Raw genomic sequence first — 19,010 nt, forward strand, 5'->3', positions numbered from 1 at the left:
TTGTTCATCCCTTATGATAGACATACACACGTACATAGGTACAGGAACTCCCCCTTTCCGAGTCACCCCTTTTCTCCGCCCCTACCCACCTCCCAGTACCGTCCCTTTTAGACAATATAGAACCAAGTATTTTGAGGTGCAAAGTAATTTGTATGGAATTTGGTAATGATATCAAGAAAAGCAGTAAAATAGATCCCCTGCAGCCAGCAACAATAGATTAGGAGGTTTTAAGCTATTTTTTTGCGAATGCAGATTTTTGCTTGTATGTAAGCAATGTCAGAATTGGCCTGGGTAGCAGGGGATAAGCACATGATAAGGCCCCTGCGGCAAGGGTGTTAGCAGGGCAGCCATCAGAAATTTTAGGGCCCCTTACAAAGCTTTAGGCCTGGGCCCCTGGGGCCCGACCTCCAACATTCCGTATGTTGTAGAGACTGGAGGGATGGATGGTGCCTGGCGTAGGTGGGGATGCATGCGTTGTGGAGACTGGAAGGATGGATGGTGCCTGGCGTGGGTGGGGATGCATGCGTTGTGGAGACTGGAGGTATGGATGGTGCTCGGTCTGGGTGGGGATGCGTGCGTTGTGGAGACTGGAGGGATGGATGGTGCTCGGTCTGGGTGGGGATGTGTGTGTTGTGAAGACTGGAGTGATGGATGGTGCTCGGTCTGGGTGGGGATGCGTATGTTGTGGAGACTGGAGTGATGGATGGTGCTCGGTCTGGGTGGGGATGCGTATGTTGTGGAGACTGGAGGGATGGATGGTGCTCGGTCTGGGTGGGGATGCGTGCATTGTGGAGACTGGAGGGATGGATGGTGCTCAGCGTGGGTGGGGATGCGTGCGTTGTGGAGACTGGAGGGATGGATGGTGCTCAGCGTGGGTGGGGATGCTTGTGTTTGGGGGCTGGAGGGATGGATGGTGCTCGGTCTGGGTGGGGATGCGTGTGTTGTGGAGACTGGAGGGATGGATGGTGCTCAGCGTGGGTGGGGATGCGTGTGTTGTGGAGACTGGAGGGATGGATGGTGCTCAGCGTGGGTGGGGATGCGTGTGTTGTGGAGACTGGAGGGATGGATGGTGCTCAGCGTGGGTGGGGATGCGTGCATTGTGGAGACTGGAGGGATGGATGGTGCTCAGGGTGGGTGGGGATGCGTGTGTTGTGGAGACTGGAGGGATGGATGGTGCTCGGTCTGGGTGGGGATGCGTGTGTTGTGGAGACTGGAGGGATGGATGGTGCTCGGTCTGGGTGGGGATGCGTGCGTTGTGGAGACTGGAGGGATGGATGGTGCTCAATGTGGGTGGGGATGCGTGCGTTGTGGAGACTGGAGTGATGGATGGTGCTTGGTCTGGGTGGGGATGCGTGTGTTGTGGAGACTGGAGGGATGGATGGTGCTCGGTCTGGGTGGGGATGCGTGCGTTGTGGAGACTGGAGGGATGGATGGTGCTCAGCGTGGGTGGGGATGCGTGTGTTGTGGAGACTGGAGGGATGGATGGTGCTCGGTCTGGGTGGGGATGCGTGCGTTGTGGAGACTGGAGGGATGGATGGTGCTCAGCGTGGGTGGGGATGCGTGTGTTGTGGAGACTGGAGGGATGGAGTAGATGCTGGGTGCGGATAAAGATGATTGAGTTGCATTGTGAAAATGGATGAGGATGACTGTGGATGGGGATGAGAGTTACATAGTGAAGAGGCGGGCAGCGTGCTCTCCAAAATGTAACCTAATTGCACCCACTGAGTCATCCATTTTCACAATGCAAATCAATTATATGCAGCTATTCAGCCTAAGGGTGTCCCATCCAAGAAGAAGGAGATAAATAAAGTCCCACTAAAATGTACAGGCAGCACAGGGGGCACAGTCAGCAGCACACATTAAATATTTCTGACCCTCCATGCTGCACTCTCCAATCTGTTATTGGTGTCTATGTCCATGTGCACTGTCGACTAGCTGGCCACTCCCTAATTAAGGAGGTTCCCCTCCCACTTTTGTTTTTCTCCACCCCTATCCCTACAGCCCCCCCTTTCCACAAGCACTTTGCTCTTCCTTGCCCACTGCACCCCATCATTCCCTTCAGCCCACGGAAGGATTTACCTCCTTAATGACCAGGCCATTTTTTTTTGCGATACGGCACTGCTCCGCTTTAACTGACAATTACGCGGTCCTGCGACGTTGTACCCAAACAAAATTGATGTCCTTTTTTTCCCCCACAAATAGAGCTTTCCTTTGGTGGTATTTGATCACCTCTGCGGTTTTAATTTTTTGCGATATAAACAAAAAAAATCGACATTTTTGAAAGAAAAACAATATTTTCTTACTTTCTGCTATAATACATATCCAAATAAAAAATTTAAAAAAACAAATTTCTTCATCAATTTCGGCCAATATGTATTCTGCTACATATTTTTGGTAAAAAAAAAATTGCAATAAGCGTATACTGATTGGTTTGCGCAAAAGTTATAGCGTCTACAAAACAGGGGATAGATTTAGGGACTTTTAACCTTTTTGTTTTTACTGGTAATGGCAGCGATCTGCAATTTTTAGCAGGACTTCAACATTGCGGCGGACAAATCTGACCCCAAGGGACACTTTTTGGGAACCACTGACATTATTACAGTGATCAGTGCTAAAAAAAATGCACTGATCAATGTATGAATGACACTGGCAGGGAAGGGGTTAACACTAGAGGGCGATCAAGGGGGTTGGGCCCCATACACACTATTAGATCTTCTGCAGATTTTTGTCTTCAGATTTACCAAAACCATGTAGTGCAAGGGCCTGCCTGATTGCATACAAATTGAAACTGTTAGGCTTAATATGTACACGTTGTAATAATATGTACACGTTTTTAAAAGCTGAAACCGGTGTTTAGAAACGCCCGTTTTGCCTAGTTTGCATGCCGCGTTTAACCGCATTTTACCGCATTTGCGTCTAGAAGCGTCTACAGAGCAGAGAATGACATTTTGCGACTCAACTTTGGGGCCCCGTATTTTGGGGCCAGTTGGTGCTAGGAACTCCAAATTGGTGTGCTAACACAGTGGAACTAGCACTACAAATTTGGGGTTCCAACTGTGTTAGCACACCAAATTTGGGGTTCCTAGCACTAAGTGGCCCCGAGATATGGGGCCCCAAAGTCGGGTCACAAAATGTCAAACACTTCTGCAGCAGAGAATGACATTTTGTGACCCGAATTTGGGGCCCCATATCTCAAGGCCACTTGGTGCTAGGAACCCCAAATTTGGATATGTTATAGTGTTAGTTTCACTGTGTTAGCATACCAAAAGTAACATTTTACGACCCAACTTTGGGGTTTCTAGCATCAAGTGGCCCGAGATATGGGGCCCCAAAGTCGGGTCGCAAAATGTCAAGCACTTTTCTGCAGCAGAGAATGACATTTTGTGATCCGAATTTGGGGCCCCGTATCTCGGGGCCACTTGGTGCTAGGAACCCCAAAGTCGGGTCCTAAAATGTTACTTTAAAAACACTTATAAACGCAAGCGTTTAGCCGCATTTAGCCGTGTTTGGCGTCTGAAACGTGGAAAACGTTTGCGTCTGAACCCATTTTTTTGCTTCTGGAAAAACGAGGTTAAACGCAACTGCCTAAAAACACCAAAAAACGAGACTGTGTACATGGACACATAGAATAACATTGAATGGGTTCAGGGGCAATTGAAAAAAGTGTCCAACTGCCACTGAACATGCGTTTAACAGCGTCTCGTGTGCATGAGACCTAGCTCGCGTTTAGAAGCGTTTAGCTCTTGAAATGCCTCTAAACTCAGCATCTGAACTCATTTTTTTGCTTTCCAAAAAAGGCCTCTAAACTCAACTGCCTAAAAACGACATTAAACAAACCTGTGTACATGTAGACATAAGATAACATTGGATGAGTTCAGGGGCAGCTGAAAAAGCATCCAACTGCCTCTGAACGTCCGTTTACCAGCAGCCGTGTACATGACGCCTTAAGGTTTGACCTTATATGATACCAGGGCTTTTTTTCTCACCCCTTTTCTCAGCCCCTACCCACCTCCCAGTACCGTCCCTTTTAGACAAAATAGAACCAAGTATTATTTTGAGGTGCTAAGTAATTTGTATGGAATTTGGTAATGATATCAAGAAAAGCAGTAAAATAGATCCCCGTGCACGGGGGGGGAGTGAATGAATGGGAAGTGCTCTGTGCTGAGCAGCTTCCTGTTCATTCACAAACTGAAGCATAGTAAACACAGTGAGTGAATGTATTCATTTAGAAAAGGAAGGTACCAGTAAATGACATATTTACTGCCTATGCTTTCCATCCAAAGTTTGTGAGATTGATGAGTTCATGGGATCCGACCCAAATCAGGTAGAATACATAATTACAAAAAACTGTCCACATTTCATATGAGAAAAAGACTCAATAACATTAATCAGTAAATTAAAAATAAAATAAATAAAATACATTAATAAAAAACCATTGCCTAACTAATGCAGCAGCTCGTCACGGCGCCATTGCATTTTGAATGGTGTAGCAAACATTTTGAACTGGGTCCTTCATTCATAATGTTATATGGAATTATTTTAACCACTTCAGCCCAAGAAGGTTTTACCCCCTGCGGTTTTTATTTTTTGCTCTATAAACAAAAAAAAGACAGACAATTTAGAAAAAAAAAACAATATTTTTTACTTTCTGCTATAAAACACATCCAATAAAAAAAATTTAAAAAGTCAAATTTCTTTATCAATTTAGGCCAAAATGTATTCTGCTACATAGTTTGGGTAAAAAAAAAAATCACAATAAACCTATATTGATTGGTTTGCGCAAAAGTTATCTCGTCTACAAACTATGGGATATTTTTATGGCATTTTTATTTATTTACTTATTTTTTTACTAGTAATGGCAGCGATCAGCGATTTTTAGCGGGACTGCGACATTGCAGTGGCCAAATCGGACACCTAACTGTCACTTTTTTGGGAACCGGTGACATTATTATAGTGATCAGTGTTAAAAATATGCACTGTTACAGTACTGATGACACTGGCAGGGAAGGGGTTAACATCAGGGGCGATCAAAGGGTTAAGTGTTTCCCTAGGAGGTGCTTGCTAACTGTGTGGGGGATGGACTGACTGGATGAAGACAGAGATCAGTGTTCCTGCTTGGCAGGAACACAAGATCTCTATCTTTCTCTCTGTCAGAACGGCGATCCGCCTTGTTTACATCACCGTTCTGCCTCTCTGGGGAAGGATCGCGGGTGGCTGGCTGACATCGGGTCCACCGGACCCGCTGAGTGTCTCCCCCTCTGTCCAATCAGCGATCCCAGTGTCTATTGCACAAAGTGACGTTCAGGTACGTTGTTTTGTGCAATAGAGCTGACCTGCCGCAGTACATCTGCAGTAGGAAGTGATTAATGCGTTTTATGCACTGCATTCAATTTTGGGTGGGGGGCGCTATGATGTTAGTTTTGGGTGAAGTACTGCTATATTCATTTAGATTGGATATGTATTGGATATGGCTGTTCCCATGATTTGGTATTCATTTAGATGGGGAGATTGATGATTTATAAGAGGCACAATCCAATTCCTAGAAAGGGGGAGATTTATTAGTTGTTAGATTGGGGAACAGAATTTATCCAATAGATGCAAAGGGGGAGGAGAGAGCGCAGAATAGGGTTGCCACCTTTTCTTCAAGTCAAACCCGAACACTTTAGCAGCGCACGGCAATTTTTTTATAGTATAAACTATACATATATTTTGCTATTTCTCTCTTGCACATACTGCTCAGTGTCATACCCTACTCATTCTTCTTCTGCCCATACTAATTCCCCTTATACCCTCTACATTGCTCCTGCAATTAATACCCAACATCATACTCTCTGCACTCCTTCCTTACACATACTGCTTGCTTTCACATCCTCCACATTATCCTGGACATACTGCTCCCTGCCATATCCTCCACACTCCTCTCCTGTACATCCTGGTCACCGTCATACCCCCCACACTTCTCTCCTGTACATACTGGTCACCATCATACCCCCCCCCCCCACACACTCCTCTTCTGTACATACTGCTCACCATCACACACCCCACACTTCTCTCCTGTACATACTGCTCACGTCATACCCCCCACACTCCTCTCCTGTACATACTGCTCATCATCATACCCCCCACACTCCTCTTCTGTACATACTGCTCATCATCACACCCCCCACACTCCTCTCCTGTACATACTGCTCATCATCATACCCCCCACACTCCTCTCCTGTACATACTGCTCATCATCACACCCCCCACACTCCTCTCCTGTACATACTGCTCATCATCATACCCCCCACACTCCTCTTCTGTACATACTGTTCATCATCATACCCCCCACACTCCTTTTCTGTACATACTGGTCACTGTCACATCTTCCACACTCCTCTCGTGTACATACTGCTCACTGTCATATCTTTCACACTCCTCTCCTGTACATACTGCTCACTGTCATATCTTTCACACTCACCGTCATATACTCCACACTCCTTTCCTATACATGCTGCTCACCGTCATACCCTCCACACTCCTCTTCTGTACATATTGTTCATCATCATACCCTCCACACTCCTCTCCTGTACATACTGCTCACTGTCATATCTTTCACACTCCTCTCCTGTACATACTGCTCACTGTCATATCTTTCACACTCCTCTCCTGTACATACTGCTCATCGTCACACCCTCCACACTCCCCTCCTGTACATACTGCTCACTGTCATATCTTTAACACTCCTCTCCTGTACATACTGCTCATCGTCATACCCTCCACACTCCTCTCCTGTACATACTGCCCGCTGTCATTCCTTCCACATTCAGTGTACATACTTACTACCAGTGTGTTTTGATGTGTCAAATGGCTTTGGGCTTGGGTTGATGATATTAGTTTGAGACACTTATGAGATCCCTCAGAATTCACTGACAGGAACATCTGACCTGCAATTGTCTCTTTCACCTGTATTTGATGGCTTTTCTTTATAGCAAATATATTTTAGTTTTTCATTGCTTTCATTTTCATTTTTTCTGTTTATCTGCAGGACAAGAAATTGCACCAAGAATAGGGCATTTTCCTGGTATTGAAAGGGGGACCCCCACCACAGAGGCAACAAATGGTTTTTATCTAAGACCCCACATACAGGCGATCGACAGGAGTGATATTAATTCTCCTAAGAAGTGTAAGTATTTGTTTAAAGGGATCTTTCTCTGTGCTATACATTTCTGTATGTAAACCTGACACACAGGACGGTATTGACACATCTTATAGATTCTTTTTCTTTTATAATGAACACATTACATTTTTTAATTTTTCTGCTTTTTTTATGCACAGATGCCCGATTCTTTTCCAAGATCAAGGATTTTTTTGGAAAAAAGGCCGAAGAGAAACCAGTAACTATGAGACCACCAAGTAAGTGTATTTCCATCTTTTTATGTGCTGCATGTTTTGGGGCAAAAAGCTGACATGCTGGACAATATTGACAAATCTTAATGATTCTTTTATCTGTGACAATATGTTCTAAATTTTTTTTTTTTTCTTTTTTTCTACAGGAAAGTACACTACTCCGAAACCAGTGCTCGTGATCAACCGAAGTTTGTATTAATATATCTGCTATCTATCTATATATTTTTGTCTGTATGTGTCTCTGATGAAGAATATTTCCCACATTTTCTGTCTTGGTGACCACCATCACTGGGACAGGAAATTAAGAAAATCTGACAGCACTAAAAACAGGACACACACTGTAACATTGTATGGCTCTAGAATTAATTTAAAGGTTTTGACTGGAGTTTTTTAATTGAAAAATCCCCAGTGTAAATCTGCTAAATACATTCTAAGTGCATCAAAACAGAAGGTGTGCGAAGCTTAAGGCCTCGTGCACACTGGACTTTTTACAGCTGCTGTTTTTGGCTTCAGGTGGTTTTTTCTACAGTCAGTAAACTCCCCAGCATGTTATCCTGTGTCCATGCACACAGACTTTCATCAGCGTTTTTTGGCAGGGGCATTTTCAGGCTGGAAAAAACCCCAGAACTAGTGGGGTTTGAAGAGGAATTTTTCAGCTGTAAAATGCTCTAACTCTGAAAAACGCTGAAGAAAGTTGAAAAAAGCTAAAAAAAATGCTGCTATTCTGCGTGTATGAGCATTTTTAAACCATAAGCTTTTGTCAGAGTATAGTTTTGCCAAAAAAAGCTAAAAAGCACAATTTCAAAAATAACACTAATGCAAAAACGCAGCATTTTTAATGCAGCATTCTACAGCTAAAGCTACTGGCGTTTTTATAACATCCAGTGTGCATTAGGCCTTACTGTTTATACACTTTAGAAATTATCCACAGACAGAGTAGAATACTCTGCTTGGCATGCTCTAGAGATGGATTCTTGCTCTATGTGTGGAAGCAATGGTCTCTCCGCATTGGCTGAGGACACAGGGGAAAAAGAATAATTGCACTTTGTCTTATAGGGCGTACACACGGTCGGACTTTGTTCGGACATTCCGACAACAAAATCCTAGGATTTTTTCCGACGGATGTTGGCTCAAACTTGTTTTGCCTACACACGGTCGCACAAAGTTGTCAGAATTTCCGATCGCCAACAACGCGGTGACGTACACCACGTACGACGAGACTAGAAAAGGCCGGTTCAGAACCAAGCGCGGCACCCTTTGGGCTCCTTTTGCTAATCTCGTGTTAGTAAAAGTTTGGTGAGAGACGATTCGCGCTTTTTCAGACTCGTGGTTTTCAGATCGTTTTCTGACGTTCAGTTTGTGCTTGTGGGTTTGTATCTGCTCTTCAGTGCGTGCAGTCAGTTCGTATCGGAGTTTTCTGTGTGATCTTGCCTGCTCGTTGCTGTTTTTCAGGTCGCTCTTCACAGGCCTTGCTGTTCTTCAGTGCGTTCTGTTACTTCGTTCTGAGCAGCCGACCGTTTTCTAGCCATGTTTCGTATGCGTACTCCCCGTAGAGTTCGTGCTGTGCGGGGGCTTGGTGTTGGGGTCCTTACCTTGACACAAGTCCAGTCCATGAACAGGGTGGGGAGGAGTTCATGGACCAAGAATTGGTTGCTTCAGCGTGACCAGTTCTCTCATATGCCTTTGCTCCGTGATATCCGTGAGAATAATCCTGATGATTTCAGGAACTTCTCAGGATGACGGACCCCGTGTTTCACCGTTTGTTGGCTTTGCTGACCCCTTATATTAGCAGGCAGGATACCTGCATGAGGCAAGGCATCACTTGCAGAGGTTGGTCGCTACCTTGCGGTATTTGGCCACAGGGAGAAGTCTGCAGGACCTCAAGTTCTCGACAGGTATCTCCCCCCAGGCTCTTCTTTGTGGACATTTACTGCTTGTGTTTGTTTGAGCTGACCCTGACAGAAATGTGTGGAGTGCAGAAAATATTGTGATTGTGTAACCTTATACAAAGCACTGTTGGCTGTTATTTACTAAATGCAAAGACACTTTTCACTACAAGTGCACTTGCAACTGCACTGAAACTGCACTTGTAGTGCAAAGTGGATTTCCCCTTAGGAAATAACCCCCATTTTCTCATAAAACAACAGTTACATCACCCCAAAAGTGTTGTAGCGTTGAGACAATAATCCACACATTCTTGATGAACAATCTTTTTAATACCTGCACAATCACATGTGCATTTACCAAAGGTTTTTCTGACAAACCAACATGTTTGTTGTATAACAATTTTTGTGGTGTCATTATCCAAAATCAAAATGTGCATTTTATTGAAAACAGGCCTGTGTAAAACCCACAAGAAAGACACAAATCTTGATCTTACAAAGTTCACATTTGGTAGAACTGGAAGGCAATATCAGACATGAGTATTTAGGAACTGTGTTTGATATTGCGTTCAGATGGGGGGAAATCACCCCTGGAAAAGCCAAATTTGGAAGATGCACACAAATTTCACAATGTCAACATGTGCTATCTGCCATCACGGGGGATCAAGGGACGTGTTTTGGGGGAGAAAGCCCTTCCTCACCGCTACTTTATTATTGAGGAAGGGGTTGCACCCACAAAACGCGTCCATTAATCTCCCGTGATGGCAGATAGCACATGTTGACACACTGTGTGCATCCTCCAAATTTGGCTTTGGGAAAAATCACAAAAACATTTCGCACATTGTAGCACACAAAAGAAGAAAGTGATTTGGAGGGGTTTTAAACTCGCCCCAAAACATCAATGATGTTTTTATATTTTGCAATAACATCATTGATGTTTTGCTTGATGTTTTCCAATTGTAAATTACACCCCATGATCTCCCCGATCACGATCTGGGCACTTTCGGATGTGAAAGGATCTGGATCCACAACCTCACGATCACCTAAAAAGAGAGGAAACCCAAAATAAATTAGGTTTCAAAAAAATGCCGCCATCCATCTCTTATCGGAGCCTGTGGTTGCAGACACTCACCTGTTGTGGTGACTACTTCCACCACGTCTTCATCCTCCTGCTCATCTTGTGTTGGGGGATTTCCCCTTCTTCCAGGGGGGGGGGGCTCTGGTCTCCTCGGATGAGGGGTGTCCTCCGAGTCTTTTCTCCCCTATGTAAAACAAAAATGGTATGATTAGCACACAGATATTTGATGTCAGAACTATAAAGATGAAACATTGCTTGGAAGTGGGGTACAATGATCTATTTTAGCCGAGTTCCAAGATGTATATTTTTTATTGCCCTTTGTCAAGCTGCAATACTTTACCTGTTTGGTAAAAGCTTCACAGATGTAGCCCCCCCTATAGTATACACTGGGGCACCTGTGTGGCCCCCCTAATAAAAATGGTGTTCTTGTGTCCCACACTAGTGCTCCAGTGTCCAGATGTGAAAACAGCTGCTGAGTGTCCTCTCCTTACACACAATCTAGTTTGCATTTCATTCTAGTAACAAAGCCATCTACACAACCCAATTCTTTGAAGACAAGTATAGGGCGTCAAAATGGTGGCCAAATGCATATGGCCTAAACAATGTTATTTTATCGTCCGAAATAACAATGTGTGATCCGAACGAATAATGTGCCCATGAACATGAAAGTTGCCATTTTAAACTGTACAACAGTTCCTAAAAGCACATGGAGCAGCACGAACGTCATAAACATAAAGAATAGGAACACAGCACAACTACTTACTTTTTTGCAGCACTCTCCGGATCTTTCTGTACTGCTCATGTTCTCGTAATTTCAGGTCCGACCACCGCTTCCTGAGCTGATCTTTCGATCATCGTACCCCGAATTTCCGGTGCAGACTCCTGACCACTTTCGCCATGATCTTGGCCTTTCTGACATTGGGGTTGGGGTAAGGTCCATACTTCCCGTCATAGTCGGCCTTCTTCAGGATGTCCACCATCTCCAACATCTCCCCAAAGGACATATTTGAGTCCTTTAATCTCCTTCTGGATCGGGATGTTTCAGGCTCCAGCCTTTCCTCCTCCTCCTCGTTGCTACAATTAGCACGATCCTGCTGTCTATCCGCCATGTGCTCTTCCCCCACTGCACCGAACGAAAAGGGGCGGGGAATAGACTAGAAAGAACGTCAGGGGCGGGCGGAGTTATACGCATGCGCAGTGTGTATAAATCGCAACGCGCGCGTCTTACGTATGATCTGTGAGCGGAGGAAGGAGCATCGGAGACGCCGATCGTGCTAACGAAGGTAGGATCTAAATTTGGGCCTATACTGCTTCGAAATGGAAGCCTATATTGTAACAAGATTAGGGGAGTTTGGCCTGACATTAGGCTTTGTCTTGTGTTGTGTCTTACAGAGAAAATGGATGGGTTCAACGACCACAATTTCCTGCCCCTGTTCATAGACAAGTACAGGGAGCTGCCCTGTCTGTGGCAAGTGAAACACCCCCACTATAATCACAAACAGAAGAGGCAGGCAGCGCTGGAGAAACTGCTGGAGTTGGTGAAGCCGGTGGTCCCCACAGCAACCATCCCTTATTTGAAAGCTAAAATTGGTGGCCTGAGGAGCACATATCTGAGGGAGCGCAAGAAGGTCACAGATTCCCAGAGGTCCGGAGCTGCAGCAGATGACGTTTATGTCCCCAGGCTGTGGTACTACGAGAGACTGCGATTTCTGTCAGACCACACTGAAGTCAGGGAATCCCTCTCCACTCTTCCTTCCACCCCAGCTGAGGCTTCCGATGTCCAACCTGGGCCTTCCAGCCAGGAAGAAGTGGAGGAGCCCAGCTGGAGTCAGGTATAGCATTCTTCTACAGATTTCTAGGCAATAAAGAAATTATGTTTACTAGATGTTATTATTGATCACTAATTGCTGATTGAAAGTGCTTTACATATCAATACACAGTAGTAGGCACCCAAAATTGGGAAAAGAATGAAAACTGCTGGGCTCAGAAGGATAGTCTGTTATATTTGTTAACATTCAATTTGCAGCAGTCAGGAGGTGAAAATTGTGTGTGATTGATGAATAAAAAACTAAAACTATGTCCCTTTTTCATACACAGGAAGACCTCAGCCAGGAGGAGGTTGTGGAATGTGGCAGCCAGGAGGAGGCAGGATTAGTGGCAGCCAGGAGGAGGCGGGGCTAAGTTGCAGCCAGGAGAAGCCTGGGACCAGTCGCAGCCTGACTGAGTCTCAGGTTCCTCCCCTCCGCCTTCCATACAAAAGGGCCAGGAAGGCCACTCCGAGTCCCGTGCAGGATTCAGCATACAGGCTGATCCAGGAGGCTTCGGCGTCCCTCAGAGCCTTCCCCAGTCCTGAAGAGGCCTTTGCCTGCATGGCTGCCACAAAATTGCAGGGCATGCAGGAGGGCCAACGCAAGATCTCTGAGGACCTGATTTATAAAGTCCTACGTAAGGGGTTGAGTGGGGAACTGACACACAAGACGGATGTCATGGAGAGGGACGATCCTCCTCCTCCTCCTCCTGCTGCCACAACTAGACCACCACAGCCAAAGCCTGGAAGGAAGCGTGGAGGGAAGACCAAAGAGTGATGACCCTGGGTTCAGTCTGGTCTGACAGAATCTGCAGTCTCTCGTCTGACCACAGCCTGGGGACACAGATGTCATCTGCTGCTTTCCGGATCTCTGGGACTTCTGGACCAGACTGCCCTCCCTTAGATAAGGACTCCTCAGGCCACCAATTTTGCTTTGAAATAATTGATGTCTGCCCTGGGGGTCCAAGGCTTCACCCACTTCTGCAGTTTCTCCAGCGTTGCCTCCCTCTTTGTTTAGTTGTGAGCCCTTAATAAAATTTTTTTAGGGAAATTCTACTCTCCTGTGTGTGTTTTCATCCAAAAAGGACAGTTTGTTGGTGAGGATTCAGGTACATTTCTAAAGTACAATGTGAAATTAACAAGGGACAACAACACCAAACAATCTCCTACAGATTAAATAGAACAACATATTAGTGGAGTTGTGGGAACCTGTCACCAAAAACACACACAAACATTTTCGGGAGTACAAATCAAAATCACAAAAAAAAAAAAAAAAAAAAAAAAAGAGAAACACAAAAAAAGAATCTACATTAAAGTCCAAAAATAACAAAAAATTTTGTTGTCAGATGTGAGAAATCTAACTATATTGAGGGAATCCTGATAAATATAACAAAAGAAGTTTGTGAGAAGTGTGTGTGAATATGAGCATCAAAACGACTTAATTCTTGTCACATTATAAAGAAGAAGAGAGTGCGCTGTATTAAACCATTTTGAACATTGCAGCGTGACGAAAGTCCTGTATCCATTCCGAACGCTACGTTTACCAGAACGAGCTGTCCCGTGTCGGAATTTCTTCTGAGCATGCGTGGCACTTTGTGCGTCGGAACAGGCCACACACGGTCGGAATTGACGCGATCGGATTTTGTTGTCGGAAAATTTTACCTCCTGCTGTCCAACTTTGTGTGTCGGAAAATCCGATGGAAAATGTCCAATGGAGCCCACACACGGTCGGAATTTCCAACAACACGCTCCGATCGGACATTGTCCATCGGAAAATCCAACCGTGTGTACGGGGCATAAAAGTGCATTTATTCTTTAAAAAAAGCAGTTTAGAGAGGTACTTATTCCACAGTTCCATTATATAGCATGCACTTCTTGTATTTTATGAAAGGGAGAATAAGACTTGCTAACATTAGAAATGCAATTTCATTTTTATAATCCTTATCATATCCAGCCGTTTCTAAACTGGATTTGGATTTTCAGTTGGAAATATTGTTTCAGAGTATATCCCTGTAGACATCTTGATTCAGTTTTCTTTATTTTTTCTTTTCTAGATGAGGTCCAGAGGAGTATTGATGAAACTATAGAAAGGATTTCAGAGGAACCTTACGTTGCCACAATCAAAATTGTTGGCTTAATGGTTGGGGGATTGTTTGTTATCATCGGCATTATTGTGGTTTACTGGTATTGCTTCTTGGTAAGACTTAGCTAGCTATTATTAATGAACCTTCTGAGTTTATTACTGAGATGCAGACACCATAAAAATATGGACATCTTCTTTATTTGTTTACTGCAAATTTGTTCCATTTGCTGCAGAGGAGGGTTAACACACCCTTATCTGGTGGCACGCTGGAGAGCCAGACCTCTGCTCTGGAGCAGTGTGCAGGGGAATATGTCAGCGGATAGTGTCTCCAGAATGCTGCTGCAGCAAATAGAAAGTAAACACTTGAAAATGATGTCCATATGTTATGCAGCCTGACTGCATTACATTAATAAAAGCAGAAGGTTCAATTAGGCTTTCAAATCTTTTCCTTTTTATATATTATGGAACAGTTTACTGTTGAAATGACTAATAACTTTTTCTATTTCATTTATGTTATCAGCGCCGCAAGAAACCTGAGGACTCTGGCTCAGATGACATGAGCCCAAGTTGGGGAAGCTCAGAGAATGGCAACACCGAATACTCCGACGATGAACAGAATGACTGGGACCAGGAATATTTGACACAGAACTGTTTGGGCCAGAGTAATGCTTACCAGAATGGCTCATATCAGAATGGATGGTACCAGAATGGCTTGTACCAGAGTGACTCATACCAGAATGGCTCGTACCAGGATGGCTCGTACCAGGATGGCTCGTACCAGAATGGCTCGTACCAGAATGCCTCGTACCAGAATGGCTCGTACCAGAATGGCACATACCAGAATGGCACATACCAGGATGGCTCATACTGGATTGACATGGGCCAGAATGGTTTAGACCAGAGTGGCTTAGGCCACAGCAATTGGGACCAGAGCGGGTCAGGACAGAATGCCTGAACAGAGCAGCCCCTAATACAGCAACTCTGAACAGAACAGCTTATTTCTGAAGCATTCAGAGCTGAAATAAATATGTACAGGGAGGAGGTAATATGTACAGGGAGGAGATAATATGTACAGGTAAGGGGCACTGTGTACAGGGAGGGGACATTGTGTACAGGAAGGGGGTAAAATGTCCAGGAAGAGGTTAATATGTGTAGGAAGGGGGTAATATGTAAAGGGAGGGGATAATATGTTCAGGGAGTGGGTACTGTGTACAGGGAGGGGACATTGTGTACAGGAAGGGGATTATATGTCCAGGAAGAGGGTAATATGTGCAAGAAGGGGGTAATATGTACAGGGAGGGGCTAATATGCACAGGAAGGGGGTAATATGTACAGGGAGGAGGTAACATGTACAGGGAAGGGGCACTGTGTACAGGAAGGGGGTAATATGTCCAGGAAGGGGGTAATATGTCAAGGAAGGGGGTAATATGTCGAGGAAGGGGGTAATATGTACAGGGAGGGGATAATATGTACAGGAGGGGGGTAATATGTACAGGGAGAAGGTAATATATACAAGGAAGGGGCACTGTGTACAGGGAGCGGGCATTGTGTACAGGAAGGGGGTAATATGTACAGGGAGGAGGTAATATGTACAGGAGAGGGCATTGTGTATAGGGAGAAGGTAATGTGTACAGGAGAGGGCTTTGTGTACAGGGAGGGGGTATACCTCCCCAATCTCTGTACATCCTCTGTACTCCTCCTTTCCCCAGCACATTTTACATTTCCAGCTTATTTTACAGATCCCCTCTTTCATCCTCTTGGCCACTCACTGTGCAGTACAGGTCTACTTTAAGAGTCGTCTCTAGCAGAGACTTTGGCCTCGATTACATGGGGCTAGGGATGGGCCGAACAACCCCCAGTTTGGTACGCACCAGAACTTTAGAGCATTGTGAAAGTTCGGAAATAAATAATGAACCCCATTGAAGTTTATGGGACCCGAACTGGAAAAATCAAGAGTGCCCATTTTGAAAGCCTATATGTAAATAATTGAGCATACAACGGTTATGGGCATCTGGTAGTGCCCTGGGGGACCTATATATAAAAAAAAAAGTTTATAAAAAACGTCATTTTCAAATGAGCAGTGATTTACTGATGCTAAAAGTGAAAGCATAAAAATAAGAAATAACAAAAAAGAAAAATTCCCTTCAATAGAGTGACTGGGGGGTCCCCTTAGTCTGCCTGTAAAGTGGCACACCTGTACAGTGTATAGAAGCTGCTGCAGCAATAATTGCATTTATAGAGCCAAATGAAATTACATTTTCCCTCCAAGCTTTCTTTATTTTGTAAACAAGGGCTTGGGGAGCCAGTCTGTATGATGAGGCCACAATGTAATGCTTTGGGAACAAGATTAGAGATTTGTTGGATAAATTCTGGTGTCTCTTCCACAAACTTTGGATAGAAGTAACAGGTGTGGAAAAATTGGTCTTTGGGTGTCCGCGGTGCCTTTACACAGTAACCCTATAGAGGTACTCTTGATAAAAGCAAAAATTGGCCTTGCTGTCAAAAATTGAAATAAAAGGCAGCTGTCAAACATGTGCAAGAAAATTTGGTCTTTGGGTGTCCGTGGTGCCTTCACACCGTATCCCTATAGAGGTACTCTTGATAAGAGCAAGAATTGGCCTTGTTGTTAAAAATTTTAATGATATTCACCTGTCAAACAGGTAAGGAAAAATTGGTCTTTGGGTATCTGTGGTGCTTTTACACCTTAACTCTATAGAGGTACTCTTGATGAAAACAAGGATTGGCGTTGCTGTCAAAAATTGAAATGATATGCACCTGTCAAACAAGTGCGGAAAAATTGGTCTTTGGGTGTTCGCGGTGCCTTCACACGTTAACCGTATAGAGTACGCACTACACAGACACACTCCACTGGCACACTACAATATACTGCGTTAAACGTGCAGTAATGCATTGAAATATACTGCGTTAAACGGCACATAACGCACTGAAATATACTGTGTTAAACGTACAGTAACGCACAGAAATATACTGCGTTAAACGTGCAGCAATGCACTGAAATATACTGCAATAAATGTGCAGTAATGCACTGAAATATACTGTGTTAAATTTGCACTAGCGCACTGAAATATACTGCGTTAAACGGCAAGTAACACATTGAAATATAATTAGTTAAACGTTTACTAAGGCACTGAAATATACTGTGTTAAACGTGCACTAACGCACAGAAATATACTGCATGAAACGTGCAGGAAGGTACAGAAATATACTTTGTTAATTGTGCACTAACGCACTGAAATATACTCCTTAAACGGCACATAACGCACTGAAATAAACTGCGTAAAACATGTAGTAACGCACAGAAATATACTGTTTTAAACATGCACTAACGCACTGAAATATACTCTGTTAAACGGCACACAATGCATTGAAATAAACTGCGTTAAACATGCAGTAATGCACAGAAATATACTGCGTTAAACATGCAGTAACGCACTGAAATATACTCCGTTAAAGAAGCACTAATGCACTGAAAAATACTGCGTTAAATGTGCAGTAAAGCACAGAAATATACTGTGTTAAACGTGCACTAACTGTCAGGAAAGACTTGCTGGGATTAGCAGTTCCACACAACTGGGTGCACGCTTGCAGGTGCCCGTGCGCACACAAATGTGCGAGTATGCGCGCACGGGAGTGCGAGAGTACCGGCACCAGGCATGCTATTTGAACTTCACTGTGACAAGGAAACCCTGCTGTCTGATCTACAGCATTCCCTGAGAGATACCCGTGTGTTCTGATCCGTTCCTGTGAAATACGGCTTTCCTTCTGACTACTCTTTGCCATCTGCCTGCACCTGATCCACGACCTTGCTCTTGTCTGATCCTCTGGCTTATCCGTACCAGTCTGTTACCTACCCTGCTTGTTCTGTGACTCTCCTTCAGCCTCCTGTATCTGCTCCAGTACCGCTTGCCTGTGTATAACCTGGCCTGCCTGACCTTCCTGTGTCTCAATCCCTGAGACCATCTTCCTGCGTCCTGCGAGTGTCTCACTGCTTTGCCTGCTTTCAGTTCCTGTCTGCTGCATCCCACCTGCTGTTCCAATCGTCTCAGCATCATCCGGAGATCCAGACCAGCCATCCAGCTGTTGATCCTGCTAGGCACTCGTGCTTTCCTGTACTCCTGTGCTTCCTGTCTACTCTACCAGGGGCCGTGAGTCAGGGACGTAAGAGAGGCCTCTGCATATCGGGCTCAACGACCAAGTATGTGACAATATCAGACAGCCATGTCTGAGCCCGTGCATGGAGCCCCTCCTATGGATGAACTGTGTTTACATCTAGCAGGCCTGACACAGGCTGTCAAGAGTCTTCAGGAAGGCTACACCCGCCTGGAAGAGCGCGTGCAGGCGCTCTCACCCCCTGCTGCTCCTCAAGGGTCTTCACAAACCTCAGCCAGCACCTCTGCTCCACCTGCAATAGTGATGTTACCTCCAGAGCCTCGTGTACCCACACTTGAAAGATTTCCAGGAGATCGCCGCAAATTCAGGGCCTTCCCTAACTCTTGTGAGCTTTATTTCGCCCTACAGCCACGCACCTTCTCCTTATAGACTACCAAAGTGGGCTTCGTGATCTCCCTGTTACAGGATGAACCTCAGTCTTGGACACACTGATTACTGGAGCAAAAAGCTGTGATCCTAACTAACCTGACCACATTCCTGGATGCCATGGCACAACTTTATGAGGATCCACAGCTGTCTGCGACTGCGGAAGTCGCACTTCATTCATTGCAGCAAGGTCGCAGAGTCACGGAGGACTAT

At 44.8% G+C, this 19,010-nt stretch overlaps 1 protein-coding gene across 1 annotated transcript in view; it reads left to right on the forward strand.

Annotated features, from left to right (window-relative positions):
- Positions 1-15,634, forward strand: part of LOC141110020 (uncharacterized) — a 29,414-nt gene extending 13,780 nt beyond the window's left edge. The window contains exons 2-6 of the mRNA XM_073601265.1: positions 7,028-7,165; positions 7,318-7,395; positions 7,536-7,577; positions 14,212-14,354; positions 14,761-15,634. Coding sequence (XP_073457366.1) covers positions 7,028-7,165; positions 7,318-7,395; positions 7,536-7,577; positions 14,212-14,354; positions 14,761-15,195 — 836 coding nt within the window. The 3' untranslated portion in view covers positions 15,196-15,634. The remainder of the gene's footprint in view (positions 1-7,027; positions 7,166-7,317; positions 7,396-7,535; positions 7,578-14,211; positions 14,355-14,760) is intronic.
- Positions 15,635-19,010: the final 3,376 nt, after the last annotated feature.

This window comes from Aquarana catesbeiana, linkage group LG10, assembly GCF_042186555.1.
Source record: "Aquarana catesbeiana isolate 2022-GZ linkage group LG10, ASM4218655v1, whole genome shotgun sequence".
Taxonomy (NCBI): Eukaryota; Metazoa; Chordata; class Amphibia; order Anura; family Ranidae; genus Aquarana; species Aquarana catesbeiana.